Here is a 23,952-nt window from a genome sequence, read left to right as displayed (position 1 = left end):
AAGTTCTGGCCAGGCGCAGACACCCACGCCTATAATCTCAGCACTTTGGGAGGAGGGGACAAGAGGATTGCTTGAGATCAGGAGTTGGAGACCAGCCTGGGCAGGATAATGAGACCTTGTCTCTACAAAATTTTGTTTTTCAAAATCAGCCAGACATAGTGGTGTGCACCTGTAGTCCCAGCTACTCAGGAGGCTGAGGTGGGAGGATCGCTTGAGCCAGGGAGGCCAAGGCTATAGTGAGCAGTGGGCGCACGACTGCACTCCTGCCTGAGCAACAAACAGAGCAAAGTTCTGTCTCAAAAAAATAAAATAAAATAAATAAAAAATAAAAATGAAAAGAAAGCACGTGGAGGCAACTCCTACGTGAGATGTCGGGAAGGTGTGACTGTGTCTATTTCCCAGCCCGGCAGACCCAGATGGTACTCACAGGCAGACTCGTCCACATACTCCCGGCCCCGCTTGTTTCTCTCGGCTATCCAATCCCACAGCGAGAGCTCACACAGCTGCATCTGGATGTGCAGCATCAGGTGGTACTGTGCCTAGGAGAGGACACAGTGATGGCTCCCATCTTTGCACGATTCACTCGCATTATTCATTTAGCCAACAAATATTCATCTGCCTATTCTGGGCCAAGAGAGTAGGCCTCTAGGGAAGTCATTAAACCTGTGTGGACTTCTCTTTGCAAGACAGAAGTGTCCTCAGGACACAGGCCCACCCAAGAAGCCCAAAGTCTAATGAAAGCGACAGATAAGGAGAGCGATAATTAAAACAGGGTGTTGTAATACCAGCAGAAGGGGGCCAGGCTGAAGTCAGGCAGGGGTCCAATGGCAGAAGCTCTCAACTGTGACCCGGAGAAACTGGTCCTGAAACTGGTCTGCTCGCTACATAAACAGTTTTTAAAGCTAAGAGAAAGCATCAAAGAATGGCTGTATGATATTCTACTACTCTATATATTTCTACAAAGTATATATACTTTGTCTGGCTTCATGTTGTACATAACTAATAACTTATTCAATAAAAAGGTAAGCAAACACTAAGCTTACTCTAGCCCACTGTATATACCATCTGATTTAGGCATCTAAGAAAATTTTCCAAATAAAATACAAAGAAATGAAACGATTCCGATTAAAAGTCCCCCAAAACTCAAGTCATCCGGATTCAGGTGAAAGTGTTCAAAGTTCTATGTTTCATAAAAAAGCATAGGCTCAGCCAGGCGTGGTGGCTCACACCTGTAATCCCAGCACCTGGGAAGGCCAAGGCGGGCAGATCACGAGGTCAGGAGTAAACATGGTAAAACCTCATCTCTACTAAAAATACACAGAAATCAGCCAGGCATGGTGGCACGCACCTGTAATCCCAGCTACTCAGGAGGCTGAGGCAGGAGAATCGCTTGAACCTGGGAGGCGGAGGTTGCAGTGAGCTGAGATCGCACCATTGCACTCCAGCCTAGGTGACAGTGCAAGACTCCATCTCCAAAAAAAAAAAAAAAGCACAGGCTTGGTCGGATGCAGTGGCTCATGCCTGTAATCCTAGCACTTAGGGAGGCCGAGGCAGGTGGATCACTTGAGGTCAAGGAGTTCGAGACCAGCCTGGCCAACATGGTGAAGCCCTGTCTCTACTAATAATACAAAAAAATTAGCTGGGTGTGGTGGTGGGCGCCTGTAATCCCAGCTACTCAGGAGGCTGAGGCAGGAGAATCACTTGAACCCAGGAGGCAGAGGTTTCAGTGAGACGAGATCATGCCACTGTACTCCAGCCTGGGTGACAAGAGCAAAACTTTGTCTCAAAAAAAATAAATAAATAAAAACAAAAACAAAAAAAACCACAGGCTCAGAAACACATATTCCGTGACAAGAATTAATTCTGCACTGTGTCTATGTAGATGGTATATAGAGTTTTATAATCTTAACAAGACAGATTATGTGTAGACCCTGTTAATTTTCATGTTTTTAGTTTTATTTTTTTATTTTTTTTTGAAACAGAGTCTCGCTCTTGTTGCCTAGGCTAAAGTACAGTGGCACAATCTTGGCTCACTGCAACCTCTGCCTCCCGGGTTCAAGCGATTCTCCTGCCTCAGCCTCCTGAGTAGCTGGGATTACAGGCGCACACCATCACGCCTGGCTAATTTTTGTATTTTTAGTAGAGACAAGCTTTCACCATGTTGGCCAGGCTGGTCTCGAACTCCTGATCTCAGGTGATCTGCCCTCCTTGGCCTCCCAAACTGCTGGGATTACAGGCGTGAGCCACCACACCCAGCCGAATGTTCATGTTTTTAATATTACTACTTAAAATACTGGTGAAAGCATGGTGGCAGCGTGACCATGGAAGGAGGGTTATATCAGTATGACCCTCAACAAGAGCCTCCTGAAAACTACAACTAAAATAAAATCAATTTTAAAATTAAAAAGAGTATCCTGAATACTGAGCTGGTAATCCTACTGGGACTCACCTAAAGTCATGCTGCAAAATCTTTTTGCATAAATACATCTTTATAGCATGATGCTAACATACAACAGAAACAGAGTGTGAGTGAGGCCGCCAACTCTAGGGTACACACTTGAGATGATCTGGAGCTGTAAATGGCCAGGTGGGGGAGGCCAGAAAAGGACGTGGAGGAGTTAACTAAGTGAAGAAGGAGGAACACAAAGGCCACATGGCAAGGGGAACATGGCCAGTACAAGAGACTGAACGCAGGGCAGAAGAGCCGGAGCTGAGAGAGGGTGAGAGAAGGCCACACACCTGCACAGTCCTCAATACAATCACTACTGGCCAAATTAGGAGGGTCTGGGAAAGTAATCTACCTCTGTCTGAGCCAAAAAGTTGACATTTTCTTCAGAAGATTCTTCGGTGGATGTGAAACTCTCCTCTAGGTGGGAATTACGCCTGAGTGGCAGCTGCTGTTCCACAATTGAACTGGTAGACAAACCAGCCAAGCCATTTTCCTGGAGCTCCAGGGTCGACTCAAGTTCACCAGAGTCTCTTATGACTAAATTGGTGGTGTACTTCACCGACTTGTTATTCTGATTTTCAGTGTCAGATTCTCCAAAGCGTTTTTCTTTTTCTGGGGTGGGCTCAGCAAAGATAATGGATGAGCTGCTACTTTCATCATTTTTAACACCATATTGGTCTCTGAAAAAAAAAAAAATAGTAAACATAAAAGTCAATGGGCCGAGCGCAGTGGCTCATGCCTGTAATCCCAGCACCTTGGGAGGCTGAGGCGGGCAGATCACTTAAGGTCAGGAGTTGGAGACCAGCCTACCCAACATGGTAAAACCCCATCTCAACTAAAAATACAAAAATTAGATGGGTATGGTGGCATACGCCTGTAATCGCAGCTACGGGGGAGGATGAGGCAGGAAAATGACTTGAACCCAGGAGGTGGAGGTTATAGTGAGCTGAGATCATGCCACTGTACTCCAGCCTGGGTGACAAAGTGAGTGAGACTCTGTCTCCAAGAAAAAAAAGTCGGCCGGGTGTAGTGGCTCGTGTCTGTAATCCCAGCACTTTGGGAGGCCAAAGCAGGCAGATCACGAGGGCAGAAGTTCGAGACCAGCCTGGCCAATATGGTGAAACGCCATCTCTACTAAAAAATACAAAAATTGGCTGGGCGTGGTGGCATGCGCCTATAGCCCTAGCTACTTAGGAGGCTGAGGCAGGAGAATCGCTTGAACCCAGGAGGCAAAGGTTACAGTGAGCCAAGACTGTGCCACTGCACTCCAGCCTGGCCAACAGAGTGAGACTCCATCTAAAAAAAAAAAAAAGACAATGTACAGGTCTGGCACAGTAGCTCACGCCTATAATCCCAACACTTTGATAAACCAAGGCAGGAGGATTGCTTGAGCCCAGGAGTTCGGCGCTAGCCTGAGCAACATGGCAAAACCCCATCTCTACAAAAAATACAAAAATTAGCCAGACATGGTGGCGCAAGCTTGTAGTCCCAGCTACTCAGGCAGCTAAGGTGGGAGGATTGCCTGAGTCCAGGAGTTGGAGGCTGCAATAAGCTGTGATCGTAGCACTGCACTCCAGCCTGGACAAAAGAGCGAGACCCTGTCTCAACAAAAATAATAAAAAATAGGCCAGGTGCAGTGGCTCACACCTGTAATCCCAGCACTTTGGGAGGCCAAGGCAGGCAGATCACCTGAGTTCAGGAGTTTGAGACCAGCCTGGCCAACATGGCAAAACCCCATCTCTACTAAAAATACAAAAATTAGCCAGGCATGATGGTGCAGGCCTATAATCCCAGCTACTAGGGAGGCTAAGTCAGGAGGATCACTTGAACCTGCGAGGCAGAGGTTGCAGTGAGCTGAGATCACATCACTGCACTCCAGCCTGGGCGACAGAGCGAGACTCCATCTCAAAAAAAAAAAAAAAAAAAAAATGCTGACAGGAAATACCTGAAAGGAAGAAATAATTTAACATTTTGTAATGAAAATAAGCAAAGTCTAAAACACTCCTCCTGAGCTCCTTGTAGCAAAAGACAAACATAGCCCAATGCAGGCCGGGCGTGTGGCTCACGCCTGGAATCCCAGCACTTTGGGAGGCCGAGGTGGGCACATCACGAGGTCAGGAGATGAAGACCACCCTGGCTAACACAGTGAAACCCCGTCTCTACTAAAAATACAAAAAACTAGCTGGGTGTGGTGGCGGGCGCCTGTAGTCCCAGCTATTCGGGAAGCTGAGGCAGGAGAATCGCTGGAACACAGGAGGCGGAGGTTGCAGTGAGCCAAGATTGTGCCACTGCACTCTAGTCTGGGCGACAGAGCGAGACTCTGTCACCAAAAAAAAAAAAAAGCCCAATGCAGGTGACAAGAGGTAATGTCCTAATATGTAAAAGAACATACCTGTCCTCTTCCTGGTCGGAGAGCACTTCCAGAGATGGCAACTCAATGGCAGCTCTGTCTGCTGAATGAAAACAGACAACAATCATCTTCAAACAGCCCAGTTTTTCAAATTGTAGTCAAAGACAGAGTTAAAATATACAAATAGTATCAAATGAGACTGTAAGTCTAAAAATGTCATGACCTTCTGGCAAAATACAAAAAGTTTATTCAAATGGCATGTATTAGGAACCATAAAAACAAAGCCATGCGACTATACTAGGGGTTGGCAAACATCACAGTGGACTTGACAGTAAATATTTTAGGTTTTAGGGCCCTCTGGGACCCTGCTGTAACTGAACAATTCTGTTACGGTATAAAAGCAGCCATAGGCCCAGTGGCTCATGCCTGTAATCCCAACTCTGGGAGGCCGAGGCTTGAGGATCACTTGAGCTCAGGTGTTTAAGAACAGCATGCACAATATAGTGAGATTCCTCATCTCTATTTTTAAAACAAAATTTAATTTAATTTTTTTTTTTTTTTTGAGACAGTCTCGCTCTGTTGCCCAGGGTGGAATGCAGTGGCATGATCTTGGCTCACTGCAACCTCCACCTCCTGGGTTCAAGTGATTCTCCTGCCTCAGCCTCCCAAGTAGCTGGGACTACAGGTGCTCACCACCATGCCCAGCTCATTTTTGTATTTTTATTATAGATGGGATTTCACCATATTGGCCAGGCTGGTCTCGAATTCCTGACCTTGTGATCCTCCTGCCTCGGCCTCCCAAAGTGTTGGGATTACAGCCATGAGCCACCGCCCCCAGCTAAATTTAAATTTAAAAAGCAGCCATAGACAATATAGAAATGAAGAGTCTGTGTTCTAATAAATTTTATTTATTGATATTTAAATTTTGGGCCAGGCAGAGGCTCATGCTTATAGTCCCAGCACTTTGGGAGGCCGAGGCAGGTGGATCACTTGAGGTCCGGAGTTCAAGACCAGCTTGGGCAACATGGTGAAACCCCGTCTGTACTAAAAATACAAAAATTAGCCAGGCGTGGTTGTGCACACCTGTAATCCCAGCTACTCAGGAGGCTGAGGCAGCAGAATCACTTAAGCCCAGGAGGCAGAGGTTGCAATGAGCAAAGATCGCACTACTACACTCCAGCCTAGGTGACAGAGTGAGACTCTGTCTCAAAAAAAAGAAAAGAAAAAAAATAATTTCACATAATTTTCACAAAATCTTTTGATTTTGTTTAACTATTTAAAAATGTAAAAACCAACTGGGTGCGGTGGCTAACGCCTGTAATCTCAGCACTTTGGGAGGCTGAGGCGGGCGGATTACAAGGTTAGGAGATCGAGACCATCCTGGCTAACACGGTGAAACCCCATCTCTACCAAAAAATACCAAAAAAAAAAAAAAAAAATTAGCCGGGTGTGGTGGCAGGCACCTGTAGCCCCAGCTACTTGGGAGGCTGAGGCAGGAGAATGGCGTGAACACAGGAGGCGGAGCAGCCTGGGGGATAGAGCGAGACTGTCTCAAAAAAAAAAAAAAAAAATGTAAAAACCATTCTCATCTTGTGGTATGTACAAAAACAAGGACAGGCCAGATTTGGTCCACGGGCTGAAGTTTGCCAACGCTTCAACTACCATATCATCAAAAATGGCTTACCTTGTGGCTGAATCACGTGAACATGTTCTATCCACGCGGTGTGATACCCAACAATATTGGGGTGCTGAAGACCCGCCAGCACCTTCACTTCCCGTAGGACCTAGAAAAGAAATGGAATTAGATCTGCCTTTTGCTGATAACTTGTTAAGTGTTTATGCAATACTTCTTGTTCCAGAGCAAAATACAGATGGCCCCTGACTTACAATGGTGTGAAGACATCACAATTTTTGACATACTTTGAATTTTGATCTTTTCCCCGGCTTGCAGTATGCAGTGCATGAGATATATGGTATTTTATTATAAAATAGGCTTTGTGCTAGATGATTCTGTCCGACTATTGAGTAATGTAAGTGTTCGGAGCACATTTAAGGTAGGCAGGGTAAGCTATAATGTTCATTTTATGATGGGTTTATCAGGACATAATCCCATCATAAGATGGAGAAGCATCTGTAATGAAAACTCTTCTGTACAAGACATCTACACTATGTTAAAATAATGGAAATTTTTTTTTTTTTTGAGAAAGAGTCTCACCCTGTTGCCCAGGCTGGAGTGAAGTGGCGCCATCTTGGCTCACTGCAACCTCTGCCTGCTGGGTTCAAGTCATTCCCGTGCCTCAGCCTCCCGAGTAGCTGGGATTACAAGCATACACTACCACACCCAGCTAATTTTTGTGTTTTTGCCATGTTGGCCAGGCTGGTCTCACACTCCTGGGAGGCCTGCCTCGGCCTCCCAAAGTGCTGGGATTACAGGTGTGAGCCACTGCACTCGGCCAATATTATGGAAATATTTTTGAGAGACAAATGGCAATTGTTATAGCAACTAAATAACATATTTATATAGCACTTTATACTTTTTATAGCACACTTATCACCATTCTCTCTTTTGATTCCTACCCCAGTCCTCCAAGGTAAGTAAAATCACTACTGTCACTACTATTTCAGGGCAGGTGACAGAAGTGGCTCAGAGGACTGGGCAACTCGTCCAGAACCACACAGCATGTCAGGGAGAAGACTGACCTGGAACTGGGCTCCTGTTTTTTCATAACTAGCTATATTATATATCGATCATTTATTTTAAGAAATTAATATATTTAAAAAATTATATATATATGTAAATTAGCCAGGCGTGGTGGCAGGCGCCTATAATCCCAGCTACTTGGGAGGAAGGAGAATCCTTGAACCCGGGGGGGCGGAGGTTGCGGCGAGCCGCGATCATGCCACTTTACTCCAACCTGAGCAAAAGAGCGTAACTCCATCTCAAAAAATAATAATAATAATAATAATAATTTAATTTTGGTACTTTACTGTAACCCCATTCCTAGTAAACTGGAAATCCACACCACCTACTTTTGCCAAATATACACATATACATGTATAACTTTTTCAAAAAGAACTAAATACACAATTATTCAAAATAAGTCATTTTTAAAAATCATACCTTCATGCAAACTGTTTTAGTTGCACCCTTAATCAGGATTTTTTTTATTGCATAATACTGACCATCTAATTTATTCCTGACCTGAAAAGTAGAAGAAAAGACAAAGTATATTGTGTCATTAAACTTTAACTGAATAAAGAAGTTCTTTTAATCTGAGCTTAGACAATCCAAACTAGCCAAAGAGTTAAAATATAGCTAAAGACGTCTCCTTACTATGTTCAGGGGAAGTCAGCCAGACTAAGAGCTTTTCAGATAGTGTTGGGAGTCTAGCTCCTAAGAAGCTCTAGGCTGAAGAACGGGAATGTTAGCAAAAGGTGTATGTTAGCTCAAAACACGGTAGCACAACTTTTTTTAGTAACACATTTTTTAATTAAAATTAACTATAGGTCAAAAATTTAAAGTTTCCAAAATCCACGTAAACAATCAACACAGTTAGAAAAACATTACAACCTGCCCACTTCCCTGTAAATGACAAATGTTAAAGAAAAGTAAATATACATGATTTCTTGGAATTTTCCTTAGAGCACTTTATATAATAATAATGAAAACAGGCCAAGCACGGTGGCTTACGCCTGTAATGCCAGCACTTTGGAAGGCCAAGGTGGGTGGATCACGAGGTCAGGAGATCAAGACCATCCTAGCCAACACGGTGAAACCCCATCTCTACTAAAAATACAAAAATTAGCTGGGTGTAGTGACACATGCCTGTAATCCCAGCTACTCGGGAGGCTGAGGCAGAAGAATCGCTAGAACCAGGGAGTTGGAGGTTGCAGTGAGCTGAGATTGCACCACGCACTCCAGCCTGGCGACAGAGCGAGACTCCGTCTCAAAAAAATAAATAAATAAAAGAATAATGAAAACAATATCTGAAAATACAATTATTTAGGGTAGTAGGTCAAAACAAGTATGTGGAAGACAACCTTGTATACTCTTCCGTATCCACCTTTTCCTAAGATGGCAAGTTCTTCAAATTCATTTAAGTAACGTGAAGTTTGTGCTTCCAAGGCTACTTCCCTTGATCTGAAAGTTAAATACAAACAATCAATATTAAAACATGAGAGAATCAAAATGTTCTAGGATACTTCATGCTCACAGGATTACTAACCTCACAAACCTCATGTATCACTAAGCTATGCTGATTTGGAAAGGATGGGCTAAAATGAAATTTTTCATCCCTGTGAAGAAAACAAAACCAAGTGTTTCACCAGTAACTGGTATTCCAAGTAGAAATTATTACCGATGTTGTACAGCAGAAATCCTAAGAATCACTAACAGCCAGCAGTTGGTTAGCTAAGCTCAGAAATAAATTTACTGAAATTTCAGCTGGGCGTGGTGGCTCACACCTGTAATCCCAGCATTTTAGGAGGCCGGGGAGGGCAGATCATGAGGTCAGGAGTTCAAGACCAGCCTGGCCAACACAGTAAAACCCCGTCTCTAGTAATAATTCAAAAATTAGCCGGGTGTGGTGGTGGGTGCCTGTAATCCCAGCTACTTGGGAGGCTGACGCAGGAGAACTGGTTGAACCCAGGAGGCGGAGGTTGCAGTGAGCCAAGATTGTGCCACTGCACTCCAGCCTGGGTGACAGAGCAAGACTCCATCTCAAAAAATATAAATAAATAAAAATAAATAAATAAATTACTGAGATTTCTTTTTTATTTATTTTTCTTCTAAGACAGGGTCTTGCTGTGTTGCCCAGGCTAGACTGCAGTGGCTATTCACAGGTGTGATTCTGCTACTGAGCAGCACCAGAGTACTGACATGCTCTGTTTCCAACCTGGGCTACTTCACTCCTCCTTAGGCAACCTGGTGGTCCCTTGCTCCCGGGAGATCAAGGTCACCATACTGATGCCAGACTTAATGCGGACACCAGACTGGCATGGTGCACTGCAGCCCAGGACTCCTGGGCTCAAGCAATCCTCTTGCCTTAGCCTCCCAAGTAGCTGGGACTGGTTATGTGCCACCATACGCAGCTACTTAAATTTCTTAATGATGTAGACCAATTAGATTTTTTTTTTAAATGTAGAGCGCTTTATCAAGATATAATTCACGTACTGTCAAATTCACCTCTCAAATGTACAATTCAGTGGTTTTTTGTACATAAAGTTGTGCAACCATCACTGCTACCTAATTTCAGAATATTTTCATCACCCCCAAAATAAACCCTATATCCATTAGCTTTCACTCCCCATCCTTCCCTTACCCCACTTCCCTGAAAACCACTATTTACATCTCTATGGATTCACCTACTCTGGATATTTCATAGAAATGAAATCACACACTGGCCGGGCGCGGTGGCTCACGCTTGTAATCCCAGCACTTTGGGAGGCCGAGGCGGGCGGATCACAAGGTCAGGAGATCGAGACCACGGTGAAACCCCGTCTCTACTAAAAATACAAAAAATTAGCCGGGTGTGGTGGCGGGCGCCTGTAGTCCCAGCTACTTGGAGAGGCTGAGGCAGGAGAATGGCGTCATGCCCGAGATTGCCCCCCGCACTCACCTGGCGATGACAAGACCCTCAAAAATGAAATCACACAGCCGGGCGCGGTGGCTCAAGCCTGTAATCCCAGCACTTTGGGAGGTCGAGGCTGGAGGATCACGAGGTCAGGAGATCAAGACCATCCTGGCTAACACGGTGAAACCCCGTCTCTACTAAAAATACAAAAAATTAGCCAGGCGTGGTGGCGGGCGCCTGTAGTCCCAGCTACTTGGGAGGCTGAGGCAGGAGAATGGCGTGAACCCGGGAGGCGGAGCTTGCAGTGAGCCGAGATTGCGCCACTGCACTCCAGCCTGGGCAACAGAGCAAGACTCCGTCTCAAAAAAAAAAAAAAAAAAAAAAAAGAAATGAAATCACACAATATGTGGCCTTTTATGACTGGCTGTTTTTACTTAGGATGTTTTCAAGACTCATCCATATTGTAGCATGAATCAGTACTTCATTCCTTTTAATAGCTGAATAACACTTTATTGCAGGGATAGACCACATGCTTATCTATTCATGAGCTGATGAATATTTAGGTCAGACCAGTTAGATTTTAAACTAGTATTTAAACTAGCCAAAATTCAATGGTCCCCCTAACAGAGGCTGGCTATCAGGAATCTGAATTAACAGTGTGACCATGGAATCCACGCTCAGTGGTGGGAGGCAGAGGATCAAAGAGGAGGGAATAAGAAGCAAAGCAAGTCTCGGAGCAGTACTTAATTGCTGAGAACAAAGTTTTTAATGTTCATAAACAATGCTAACGATATTATGTTTTAACCTCAAATCAGTATTTTCTTAATTTTGATTTCTTTTCAATAGTCTTCATAATCAAGAAAGTTTTTCACACATACCTGAGTTTCTGGATATGAGAAATATCCTCACAAGGATCCTACAATTAAAAAATTGTTTTTAAAAAGCATTTTGAAAACTTGCATGGAATAAAGAATCTATCAAAATTCAATATCACATTAACAACCCCAAATGCATAAACAATATTTTAAAAACCATTGGCTTTTTCAGTATTACTTAAGGGTTTACAACTGAAAATATTTCAAAGCTGAGAACTGACCAGCAAGCAGACAAGACAACGTCACCTTCAAAATCCATGCAGGAGCTCACCACCCCTCCTGTCTGCCCACCTCTCTTGCGTGTATGGTGGCACCTGGCACCCTGCTTCTGCCCGTGCCCCCTGCTTCTGCCCGTGCCCCCTCAGTCCATTCGCAACACAGCAGCCAGTGTAACTCCGCTAAAATGTAAGTCAGATTGTGTCACTCCTCTAATCAAAATCCTGTACCACCTCTCATCTTACTAAGTAAAAACCATAAATTAGGTAGGGCGTGGTCATTCATGCCTGTAATCCCAGCACTTGGGAGGCCGAGGCAGGCACATCACGAGGTCAGGAGTCCGAGACCAGCCTGGCCAACATGAAGAAACCCTGTCTCTACTAAAAATACAAAAAATTAGTAGGGCGTGGTGGCAGGTGCCTGTAGTCCCAGATACTTGGGAGGCTAAGGCAGGAGAATCCCTTGAACCTGGGAGGCAGAGGTTGCAATGAGCCAAGATTGCACCACTGCACTCCAGCCTGGATGACAGTGCGAGACTATATCTCAAAACGAAACGAAACAAAACAAAAATAAATTGAAATTGTCTGAAGATCCCAGTCCATCTGTGCCCTCTCCTTTGCCTCTCCTTTTTTTCTTTTTTTTTTTCAGGCAGGTTCTCACTCTATTGCTCAGGCTGGAGTGCAGTGGCACGACCATGGCTCACTGCAGCCTTGAACTCCTGGCCTCAAATGATCCATCTCAGCCTCCCAAAGTGCTGGGATTAAGGCATGAGCCACCCCACCACGCCTGGCCTAGAGTTTATACTTTTAAAAACTTGTTTTATAATTAGAATTTCACAGTGCTTTAAAATATAATTATCTTAAAAGTAAAGTATATTTTTGTCATACCCAAAGTATATTTTTTAGGGCTTACCTGACGAACTCTCTCTTTAGCGGACCTCATTAAGTGAGTAATAGCTCTGTTGTGATGTAGTCTCAGTGAGCTAAACTCGTCACTACAAGTGAAAGAAGACAGCAGCCCCATTTTGATAAAGGTCTGGCAAAGTACTATAAAAAGAATATGAAAAACTATTATTAGAAAAGTCTTTAATAAAATGGCAATTTTAAAGTGTACACAGAGAAGAATGTGTAATAATAGCAATATATACAAAAACCTCAATAGGAAAAATACTATATTTATAAACACGTTAAATTTGGAGAATGTTCTCTAGAATAACTTAAAAGAAATTTTTTTTTTGAGACAGAGAGTGCAGTGACAACTATCTTGGCTCACTGTAACCTCCACCTCCTGGGTTCAAGTGATTCTTCTGCCTCAACCTCCCAAGTAGCTGGGATTACAGGCGTGTGCCGCCATGCCCAGCTAATTTTTCTATTTTTAGTAAAGACGGGGTTTCGCCACATTGGCCAGGCTGGTCTCGAACTCCTGGCCTCAAGTGATCTGCCCAACTCCACCTCCCAAAGTGCTGGGATTATAGGCGTGAGCCACCAGGCCCAGCCCTTAGATAAATTTTTTTAAAAAGCGAAGAAACTTGGGGAATGATTCTCTAAAAGAGAAGGAGCAACTAGTACACTCATTCATGAAAAGCACAACTATAATTACTTCTCTTACCCTGTACAGTCACTTGTTTACCAAGACTAGTCAGTAAAGTACTAAGCTGTTTCTAAAAAAAGGGCAACCAAAAAAAAGAGTAAACAAACTCTTCTGACACTCCACACATTACCCTTTGCTGTTAGGCAGTAAGAGAAGAATAAGGGCAGGAGGGCAAACATACGATGAGAACTTACAACAAAAGTGACCATTCATCGTCATGAAATACCTTTAACCAACATACAAAGAGCCCATGGTACACGTGTGTAAACCAAATACCAAGCTCCTTAGAAAAAGTAAGTTTCCACAAAGGTGCCTTGGCTCCTACTCATTCAACAAATACAGATACCAATGAGGACTTTTTTTTTTTTTTTTTTTTTAAGAAGACCGAGTCTTGCTCTGTCACCCAGGTTGGAGCGCGATGGCACGATCTCGGCTCACTGCAACCTCCGCCTCCAGGGTTCATGTGATTTTTCTGCCTCAGTCGCCTGAGTAGCTGGGATTACAGGTGCACACCACCACACCTGGCTAATTTTTTTTTTTTTTTTTTTGAGACAGAGTCTCACCCTATTGCCCAAATTGGAGGGCAGTGGAGCGATCTCAGATCACTGCAACCTCCACCTCCTGGATTCTAGGGATTCTCATGCCTCACCCTCCCAAGTAGCTGGGATTACAGGCGCCTGCCACCACACCTGGCTAATTTTTGTATTTTTAGTAGAGATGGGGTTTCACCATGTTGGCCAGGCTGGTCTTGAACACCTGACCTCGTGACCCACCCACCTCGACCTCCCAAAGTGCTAGGATTACAGGCATGAGCCACCATGCCCCACCAAGGATATTCTTTCTGCATCAAAAACTCTACAGTTATGAAAGCCAAATTTGTTGCTAGAAAAAAGAAAAAAGAAAAAGAAAACTCTCCATTTAGATTATCAACTCACTGATCACATCAAAAACATTTATTTAAATAACCTTGTTTTAAAATTCAGTCATCTAGACCGGGCGCGGTGGCTCACACCTGTAATCCCAGCACTTTGGGAGGCCGAGGCCAGCGGATCACGAGGTCATGAGATTGAGACCATCCTGGCTAACACAGTGAAACTCCATCTCTACTAAAAATACAAAAAATTAGCCGGGCATGGTGGTGGGTGCCTGTAGTCCCAGCTACTTGGGAGGCTGAGGCAAGAGAATCGCTTGAACCTGGAACACGGAGGTTGCAGTGAGCCGAGATCGCACTACCGCACTCCAGCCTGGGTGACAGAGCGAGACTCCTCATCAAAAAAAAAAAAAAAAAAAAAAAATCATCTAAAGAGGCTGTATATAAGGAATTCAAAATTATCTTAAAATCGGTAAAATTCACAGGATTGCTTTAATTATGTACAAGATTACTGTATTTTTCTAATCTGCTTCTCCATTTGATGAGACTAATACAATAATTCCGAGGCACCAGCGCTTCGGAACCAAAGGAATACACTTCCTTCTTGTTCACCCCACCTCCCACCACATAGGCCACTGCTTGGAATGCAGAGCGTATTATTTGCTTTATTCAAGAAGCAGTAAGTGTACAAGGTACAGATATTTGTACCATTTTTCATGTCGCGTCAAGTTTACCAAAATGATAACATATCTTTAACTAAAAACACATTCAGTTTTAAGACCACATAAAAGTATCTATAAGTTTGAGACTGTTTTGGTAAAAAAAAAAACAAACAAAAAAAGAACCTCAGAATCTCTGGCTGGAACTACTCTTTTTTTTTTTTTCTCTAGAGGCGGAGTCTTACCATGTCACCCAGACTGGAGCACACTGGTTACTCACAGGAGTGATCAAAGCACACTGAAGGCCAAGGCGGGTGGATCACCAGGTCAGGAGTTCAAGACCAGCCTAAACAACATGGTGAAACCCCGTCTCTATTAAAAATACAAAAATTACCCGGGCATGGTGGCACGTGCCTGTAATCCCAGCTACTCGGGAGGGTGAGGCAGGAAAATCACTTGAACCCGGGGGGGTGGAGATTGCAGTGAGCAGAAATCGTGCCAGTGCACTCCAGCCTGGGCAACAGAGTGTGACTCCATCTCAAGGAAAAAAAAAAATTGTGAGCATTATCATAGTATAGATGCAAAAGAACTATATTTCATTTATCCAATTTTATGCAATTACAGGATCCACAGTTATATTCATAAGGAATTACTCAAAGAAAAATGTAAGCTGAATTGAAGTAGGGAAATCAATATTTATTTCACTCCAATTTTTGTATACCAGCTGCTTTCCAGACTCACAGCATTAAACAACATATTTTTATTTTGTATTTTTAATTTTTGTGAGTACATGGTAGATGTATATATTTATGGGGGTATATGAGATATTTTGATACAGACATGTGATGTGTAATAATCACATCAGGATAAATGGGGTATCCATCATCTAAAACATTTATCCCTTCTTTGTGTTACAAACAATCCAATTATACTCTTTTCATTATTTTTATTTTTTTGAGACCGAGTCTTGCTCTGTCGCCAGGCTTGCGTGCAATGGCACGATCTCGGCTCATTGCAACCTCCGCCTCCCAGGTTCAAGCGATTTTCCAGCCTCAGCCTCCCGAATAGCTGGGATTACAGGTGCCCGCCACCATGCCCAGCTAATTTTTGTATTTTTAGTAGAGACAGGGTTTCACCATGTTGGCCAGGATGGTCTCGATCTCTTGACCTCATGATCCACCCGCCTCAGTCTCCCAAAGTGCTGGGATTACAGGCGTGAGCCACTGCGCCCAGCTCATTCTTTTTTTTTTTTTTTTTTTTTTTTGAGATGGAGTTTTTTTTTTTTTTTTTTTGAGATGGAGTTTCGCTCTCGTTGCCCAGGCTGGAGTGCAGTGGCGTGATCTCGGCTCACTGCAACCACCGCCACCTGGGTTCAAGCAATTCTCCTACCTCAGCCTCCCAAGTAGCTGAGATTACAGCCATGCACCATCATGCCTGGGTAGTTTTACTTTTTTTTTTAAGAGATGGGGTTTCACCATGTTGGTCAGGCTGGTCTCAAACTCCTGACCTCAAGTGATCCATCCACCTCGGCCTCCCAAAGTGCTGGGATTACAGGCATGAGCCACTGCGCCTGGCCGTCTTTTGGTTATTTTTAAATGTACAATAAATTATTGTTGACTGTAGTCACCCTGCTGTGCTATCAAATACTAGATCTAATTTATTCTAACTATATTTTTGTACCCATTAACCATCCTCCACTATCCTCCCAGCCTCTGGGAACCATCATTCTACTCTATCTCCATTAGTTCAATTGTTTTAATTTTTACCTCCCATGAATAAATGAGAACAGCAACACAGTATTTTTACAAGCTTTATTTATTTATTTATTTATTTATTTATTTATTTATTTATTTATTTATTTTTGAGACAGTCTCACTCTTTCACCCAGGCTGGAGTGCAGTGGCGCTATCTTGGCTCACTGCACCTTCCACCTCCCCAGTTCAACTGATTCTCTGCCTCAGCCTCCCGAGTAGCTGGGGTTACAGGCGCCTGCCACAACACCCGGCTAATTTCCATATTTTGAGTAGAGAGGGGGTTTCGCCATGTTAGCCAGGCCGATCTCGATCTCCTGACCTCGGGTGATCCACCCACCTCAGCTTCCCAAAGTGCTGGGATTACAGGCATGAACTACGGAGCCCAGCCTTTACCAGCTTTATTTAGCAAGATTCATTTATTCTTACTTACACTTAAACACCTGTCTTGAACGAAGTGGGTCTGGTTCATGCACATGGCTCAAGTGCTCCAGCAAAGAAACCAGCAAGAGTTGGTTTGCAACTGCAAAAGGGAAGGTTGGCTGTTGTAGGGGTTCTTTTAACACCTGGAGTTCTGCTGGAACATCAGATTCTAAAAATTAGAAAGGAAAATATTTTTAAATTAATGGTAAACCTGTTTCATAATGACAAAATAGTATATTCTAATTAATGAAACACGAAATATTTAAATGTAAGCAGATAAAAACCAAAAGAATAGTTATGCTGAGTTGGGTTAATCAAGAAAGGCTTTCTGGAAGTGAGTTTGGAGCTGAATCCTGGAAGCTGGAGGATCAGCACTTCGGGAGGCTGAGGCTGGCGGATCACCTGAGGTCAGGAGTTTGAGACCAGCCTGACCAACATGGAGCAACCCCGTCTCTACTAAAAACACAAAATTAGCTGGGTGTGGTGGCAGGCGCCTGTAATCCCAGCTACTTGGGAGGCTGAGGCAGGAAAATCGCTTGAACCTGGGAGGCAGAGGTTGCAGTGAGCCGAGATGAAGCCATTGCATTCCAGCCTGGGCAACAAGAGTGAAACTCCGTCTCAAAAAAAAAAAAAAAAAAGAAGTTGGGCAGATGACAGAGGGAAAGATAGGAAAAATGGGAAACTTTTCTCAATGAGCGTGTGCTACTTATCTACATGCACAATCTCCTTCAATGCTCAAAAAATAATATAAGGTAAGTGTTCATCCGCATTTTACATATGAAAACACTGGGCCGGGCGCGGTGGCTCACGCTTGTAATCCCAGCACTTTGGAAGGCCGAGGCGGGCGGATCACGAGGTCAGGAGATGGAGACCACGGTGAAACCCCGTCTCTACTAAAAATACAAAAAATTAGCCGGGCGTGGTGGCAGGCGCCTGTAGTCCCAGCTACTCGGAGAGGCTGAGGCAGGAGAATGGCGTGAACCTGGGAGGCGGAGCTTGCAGTGAGCCGAGATTGCGCCACTGCACTCCAGCCTGGGCGACAGAGCGAGACTCCGTCTCAAAAAAAAAACAAAAACAAAACAAAACAAAACAAAAAAAACATATGAAAACACTGACCTCAGAGAGGCTGAGGAACCAGTGAACCAGGCAGATCAGACTGACTCCCGAACCCCATCCTCTTTGCACTATATGAGACCATGCAGACAGACGAGTTGACACTAAGGCTGAAGGTCATAAGTTCTCACTTACTGTTTATTTAAGACATTACTAAACAGGTAAAAACAAAACAAAACAAAACAAAAAAACTGGGCACCGTGGCTCATGCCTGTAATCCCAGCACTTTGAGAGGCCGAGGCAGGCAGATCACCTAAGGTCAGGAGTTCGAGACCAGCCTGGCCAACATGGAGAAACCCTGTCTCTATGAAAAAACAAAATTAGCCAGGCGTGGTGGCGCATGCCTGTAATCAATCCTAGCCACTCAGGAGGCTGAGGCAGGAGAATCCCTTAAACCCAGGAGGCAGAGGTTGAGGTGAGCTGAGATCGTGCCATTGCACTCCAGCCTGGGCAACAAAGTGAAACTCTGTCTCAAAAAAAAAAAAAAAAAAACTATCTGGGTGTGGTGGCTCACATCTGTAATTCCAGCACTTAGGCCGAGGAAAGCGGATCACCTGAGGTCAGGAGCTCAGGACCAGCCTGGCCAACATGGTGAAAACCCGTCTGTACTAAAAATACAAAAATTAGGTGAGCGTGGTGGTGTGCACCTGTGATCCCAGCTACTCAGGAGGCTGAGGCAGGAGAATCACTTGAACCCAGGAGGCAGAGGTTGCAGTGAGCTGGGATCGATCGCGCCACTGCACTCCAACCTGGGTGGCAGAGCCAAACTCCATTTCATTCAATAAATAAATAAATAAATTGCCAAAAATGTTAAAGTTACATTTAGGTTTTGAATTTTCTGACTCTGCCATTAGCCAGCAGAATGAATTCTTCAAATCATACAGACCACCTGCCAGAAATTATTTAGCTATTCATTTTTACATCTAGTGAAAATGATCAGGTGAATTATAGTGTTCTAAAATTAAAAATAAATAAATAAATGCAAAAATAAAAAGGAAAAAAATGAAATGGGCCGGGCGCGGTGGCTCACGCCTGTAATCCCAGCACTTTGAGAGGGCAAGGCATGAGGATTGCTTGAGCCCAGGAGTTCAAAACCAGCGTGCATAACATACTGAGACCCTGTCCCTACAAAGAAAAACTACGAAAAATTCGCTGGGCATGGTAGCGCGCACCTGTAGACCCAGTTACTCAGGAGGCTGAGGCAGGAAGATAGCTTGAGCCTGAGAAAACAGGGGTGCATTGAGCTGTGATTATACCACTGCACTGGGTGACAGAGCGAGATTCTGCCTCTAAAAAAAGTTTAAAAACATAAACTGTGGGCTGGACGGAGTGGCTCACACCTGTAATCCCAGCAATTTGGGAGGCCGAGGCAGGCGGATTGCGAGTTCAGGAGTTCAACCAACACAGTGGTCCAACACCAGCTTGGCCAACATAGTGAAACCCCATCTCTACTAAAAAATACAAAAAATTAGCCGGGCATGGTGGCGGGCACCTGTAATCTCAGCTACTCAGGAGGCTGAGGCAGGAGAGTGGCTTGAACCCAGGAGGTGGAGGTTGCAGTGAGCCGAGATTGAGCCATTGCACTCCAGCCCAGGCAATGGTGTCAGACTCAGTCTAAAAAAAAAAAAAAAAAAAGGCCGGGTGCGGTGGCTCACGCCTGTAATCCCAGCACTTTGGGAGGCCAAGGCAGGTGGATCACAAGGTCAGGATTTCAAGACCGGCCTGGCCAAGATGGTGAAACCCTGTCTCTACCAAAAATACAAGAAATTAGCTGGGTGTGGTGGCAGACACCTGTAATCCCAGCTACTCTGGAGGCTGAGGCAGAGAACTGCTTAAACCTGGAGGGGCGGAGGTTGCAGTGAGCTGAGATCGCGCGACTGCACTCCAGCCTGGGCAACAGAGGAAGACTCCGTCTCAAAAAAAAAAAAGAAAAAAAAAAATACATAAACTCTGTCTGGACATTCTGGGCCTCTTTGGAAGAAAACGCCATATGTCAGCACAACAGTATTATTGGTAACCCAGGAAAAGAAAAATTTTAAAAGCTTATCTAAGATCACTCCCTTCAAGAATAATCTTTAGTTTGCAGAAACCCTTATCACAATGTTACAGAAAAGACACACTTGCATGTTTACAGCTGGGACTTTTCCTATGACATAACACTTTCTATATTACTGAGCTATAATATACCACCTTATATGTGGGGAAAAAGTTATCTGTCCATTAAAAAACAGTTTTTTAAAATTTTCCTCTGTTAATAGCCTACTGGAATTAGTACCACACTCTGCTTTTCTCTTTATGGTCAAAAATCATAGGCTTGGCTGGGCACAGTGGCTCATGCCTACAATCCTACCACTTTGGGAGGCTGAGGCAGGAGGATCCGTTGAGCCCACGAGTTTGAGACCAGACTGGGCAACAAAAGGAGACCCCATCTCTTTTTTTTTTTTGAGACAGAGTCTCACTCTGTCGCCCAGGCTGGAGTGCAGTGGCACGATCTCGGCTCACTGCAACCTCTGCCTCCCGGACAACCCCATCTCTTTAAGAAAAAAAAAAAAAAAAATTATAGGTAGTATTAAGGATAAAAATGCAACAACATTTCCATGTATTTATTCCATTTGAATCAATCAAAACCATTTCATCTCGGTTTGCACCTTTATTTTTTCCCATATGCTTTCTCTTACAGGAACAATTTGTACCTTTAAATCAATTGCAACACATTTTTTTGTTTGTTTCATGCTTCAAATCAAAGTGTATTCTCTGCAGTCATTCTATTGGAATTACCATATAGTTAAAACCTCCCTGAATCATGCTCACTTCAGCAGCACATATACTAAAAACTGGAACGACACAGAGAAGATTAGCACAGCTACTGCACAAGAATGAAACACAAATTCCTGAAGCATTCCATAAAAAAGAAAAGAAAAGAAAAAAAAAAAACCTGAATCAATGTTGTTGTTGTTTTGTTTTGTTTGTTTGTTTGTTTTTTGAGACGGAGTTTCCTCTGTCTCCCTGGCTGGAGTGCAGTGGTGCGATCTCGGCTCACTACAACCTCCGCCTCCTGGGTTCAAGCAAGCGATTCTCCTACCTCAGCCTTGAAAGTAGTTGGGATTGGCCGGGCGCGGTGGCTCACGCCTGTAATCCCAGCACTTTGGGAGGCCGAGGCGGGTGGATCACGAGGTCAGGAGATCGAGACCATCCTGGCTAACACGGTGAAACCCCGTCTCTACTAAAAATACAAAAAATTAGCCGGGCGTGGTGGCGGGTGCCTGTAGTCCCAGCTACTCGGAGAGGCTGAGGCAGGAGAATGGCGTGAACCCCGGGAGGTGGAGCTTGCAGTGAGCCGAGATCGCGCCACTGCACTCCAGCCTGGGTGAAAGAGCGAGACTCCGTCTCAAAAAAAAAAAAAAAAAAAAAAAAAAAGAAAGTAGTTGGGATTACAGGCGCCCACCACGCCCAGCTAATTTTTGTATTTTTAGTAGAGAGGGGGTTTCACCATGTTGACCAGGCTGGTGTTGAACTCCTGACCTCAGGTGATCCGCCCACCTCAGCCTTCCAAAGTGCTGGGATTACAGGCGTGACCTCACTGGGCCAATGTATTCATTCTTAATAGCACAATTTAATTTTTAATATTGCTAAAATACCTGGCAGCAACTAAAGACTCTATTTCACTTTCATCAAAATAGTGGACTCTTTCACCGAGTTAGAGTCAATGTTTTAAGCATCTCTTACTCTATGCTAAGTAACTTAGCTACCCCATATCTCCTAGTAACCAAAAGCCTCAAGAAAACTTGGGGGCTGAGAGTGGTGGCTCACATCTATAATCCCAGCACTTTGCAAGGCCGAGGCGGGAGAATCGCTTGAGGCCAGGCGTTCGAGACCAGCCTGGGGAACACAGCAAGACCCCATCTCTGTAAAAAAAAATTTAAAAATTAGCCGGGCAGCCGGGCGCGGTGGCTCAAGCCTGTAATCCCAGCACTTTGGGAGGCTGAGGCGGGCGGATCACGAGGTCAGGAGATCGAGACCATCCTGGCTAACACGGTGAAACCCCATCTCTACTAAAAACACAAAAAATTAGCCGGGCGTGTTGGCGGGCGCCTGTATTCCCAGCTACTCTGGAGGCTGAGGCAGGAGAATGGTGTGAACCCAGGAGGTGGAGGTTGCGGTGAGCCGAGATCGTGCCACTGCACTCCAGCCTGGGGGACAGAGAAAGACTCCGTCTCAAAAAAAAAAAAAAAATTAGCCGGGCATAGTAGTGTGCACCTGTGGTCCCAGCTACTCGGGAGGCTAAGGGTGGAGGATCACTTGAGCCCAGCAGTTGTAGGCTGCAATGAGCTATGATTGTGCCACTGCACTCCAGCCTGGGTGACAGAGCAAGACTGTCTCCAAAAAAAAAACGTGGGCCTTTTTATTAAACCAAAGACGTTTATTTATTTCCACACTGCCTCACTATGAGAAATCTTTAGTTCTCCTTCCAATGAAGCAAAAGACAAGAAAAGCTCCAAAGAAAAAAAAGACAACAAAAGCTACAAATTACAACCCTTAACCCAAACTATTCAGCGTATAGTTTGCAAAGTCTCGTTGCAGTAATGAAAGAAGATCGTTCTCAACCAATGACAAAACCCAGGGCGTGGGGGCAAGACGGTGGCCTCGGGGATGTCCCCAGTCATCCGAAGGCCTCAGTCCCCAGAGAGGAAACCAAGGAACAGAAATGTAAACAAAGGAGCGAGAAGCAGACATTCTTTCCAAAAAATATTTGCCTTACCCCGACGGCCCGCCCGCCGCCCCCCTCCCCCGCACTGCGCGGCTGGGCCCCCGGTTCAACCCTGGAGGCAGCCAAATTCGCCCGGGTCTTCAGGCAAACCTCAGGGTTGCCTATGCCGCCCAGAAACGCAGGTGGACAGAGACAGCAGAGCCGCGACGCCGCGATCTGATCCCTCACCGTCATATTTGGGGTCCGGGCCCTCGGCGGGAAAGTCGATGGCCGGCGGCGCAGCCACAGCCCCAGCCCCGTCGCCCTCCTCTTCGCGCTTGCGGACCCCGGAGTTGCCCCCCTGCATCGCCGGCCGCGCGCGGGCCGCAGCCCAGCCCGCCGGCCCGCCCAGCACTGCCACACTCCGATGCTGCAGCTAGCGCCGTCTGACCCGGAAGTAACCCCTCACCAGACGGAAAACCAGCCTCGGCCACGCGCGCACCTTAACTGGGGGGCGGGGCTGTAGCAGACTCCGCCCTTTATAAGACAAGAAGAATGGGCCGTGTCAGGCGCCGGAGCACCCCCGGCGCATGCGCTCTGGTGGGCTCGTCTACCGGCGGCTGGGTTTCAGGGGCGCCCAGGTGAACCCTGGCCTAGTTCCCAGCTACCCCAGAAGGGTCTTAACGCTCACATCTCACGCCCAGACTCGAGTGTCAGTGTAAGAATCAGGTGTCTGCAGAGACTAATGGAAACATTTACCTTTTGTGAGTACAGCAATGACTTTGGTCATTTGTTTTCCAGGAAAAAAATTTTAAAAAGCATTTTCTTTTTTTTTTTTTTTTTTTTTTTTTTTTTTTTTTTTTTTTTTTTTTTTTTTTTTGAGACAGAGTCTCGCTCTGTCACCCAGGCTGGAGTGCAGTGGCGCAATCTCGGCTCACTGCAAGCTCCGCCTCCCGGGTTCACGCCATTCTCCTGCCTCAGCCTCTCCGAGTAGCTGGGACTACAGGCGCCCACCACCACGCCAGGCTAATTTTTTATATTTTTTAGTAGAGACGGGGTTTCACCGTGGTCTCGATCTCCTGACCTCGTGATTCGCCCGCCTCGGCCTCCCAAAGTGCTGGGATTACAAGCGTGAGCCACCGCGCCCGGCCTAAAAAGCATTTTCAAAACCTGTCTCAAGGAGACCTGAACCTATTTTGGTCAACTGTTATGCCACAAAAAAACGGGAGATGCCGCTGGGCGCGGTGGCTCACGCCTGTAATCCCAGCACTTTGGGAGGCTGAGGCGGGTGGATCACGAGGTCAGGAGATCGAGACTATCCTGGCTAACACGGTGAAACCCCGTCTCTACTAAAAATACAAAAAATTAGCCGAGCGAGGTGGCGGGCGCCTGTAG

The 23,952-nt window shown here is 45.1% G+C and overlaps 1 protein-coding gene and 1 non-coding gene across 8 annotated transcripts in view; one reads left to right on the top strand and one right to left on the bottom strand.

The window, feature by feature from the left end:
• The window catches only part of EIF2AK1 (eukaryotic translation initiation factor 2 alpha kinase 1), a 37,321-nt gene extending 14,312 nt beyond the window's left edge, over positions 1-23,009 (bottom strand). For 5 of the 7 annotated variants that reach the window (XM_032755855.2, XM_032755856.2, XM_032755854.2 and 2 more), the window contains exons 1-10: positions 22,807-23,009; positions 16,768-16,926; positions 12,376-12,509; positions 11,251-11,288; positions 8,841-8,940; positions 7,921-8,001; positions 6,484-6,583; positions 4,842-4,902; positions 2,802-3,129; positions 428-539 (exon numbers count right to left, since the gene is read on the bottom strand). In XM_032755855.2, the coding sequence (XP_032611746.1) occupies positions 428-539; positions 2,802-3,129; positions 4,842-4,902; positions 6,484-6,583; positions 7,921-8,001; positions 8,841-8,940; positions 11,251-11,288; positions 12,376-12,509; positions 16,768-16,926; positions 22,807-22,924 (1,231 nt within the window). In that variant the 5' untranslated portion in view covers positions 22,925-23,009. The remainder of the gene's footprint in view (positions 1-427; positions 540-2,801; positions 3,130-4,841; positions 4,903-6,483; positions 6,584-7,920; positions 8,002-8,840; positions 8,941-11,250; positions 11,289-12,375; positions 12,510-16,767; positions 16,927-22,806) is intronic. The other 2 variants (XM_058442700.1, XM_058442671.1) reach the window with 1 other exon arrangement.
• LOC116809837 (U6 spliceosomal RNA) lies at positions 20,674-20,781 on the top strand. Its single transcript, XR_004370016.1, has one exon. It is a non-coding gene; the product is annotated as a U6 spliceosomal RNA (small nuclear RNA).
• Positions 23,010-23,952: the final 943 nt, after the last annotated feature.

Source organism: Hylobates moloch, unplaced genomic scaffold, assembly GCF_009828535.3.
Source record: "Hylobates moloch isolate HMO894 unplaced genomic scaffold, HMol_V3 SCAFFOLD_1, whole genome shotgun sequence".
Classification (NCBI taxonomy): Eukaryota; Metazoa; Chordata; class Mammalia; order Primates; family Hylobatidae; genus Hylobates; species Hylobates moloch.
Note: the sequence above shows the minus strand (reverse complement) of the source record. Positions and strands in the feature narration are given on the sequence as shown.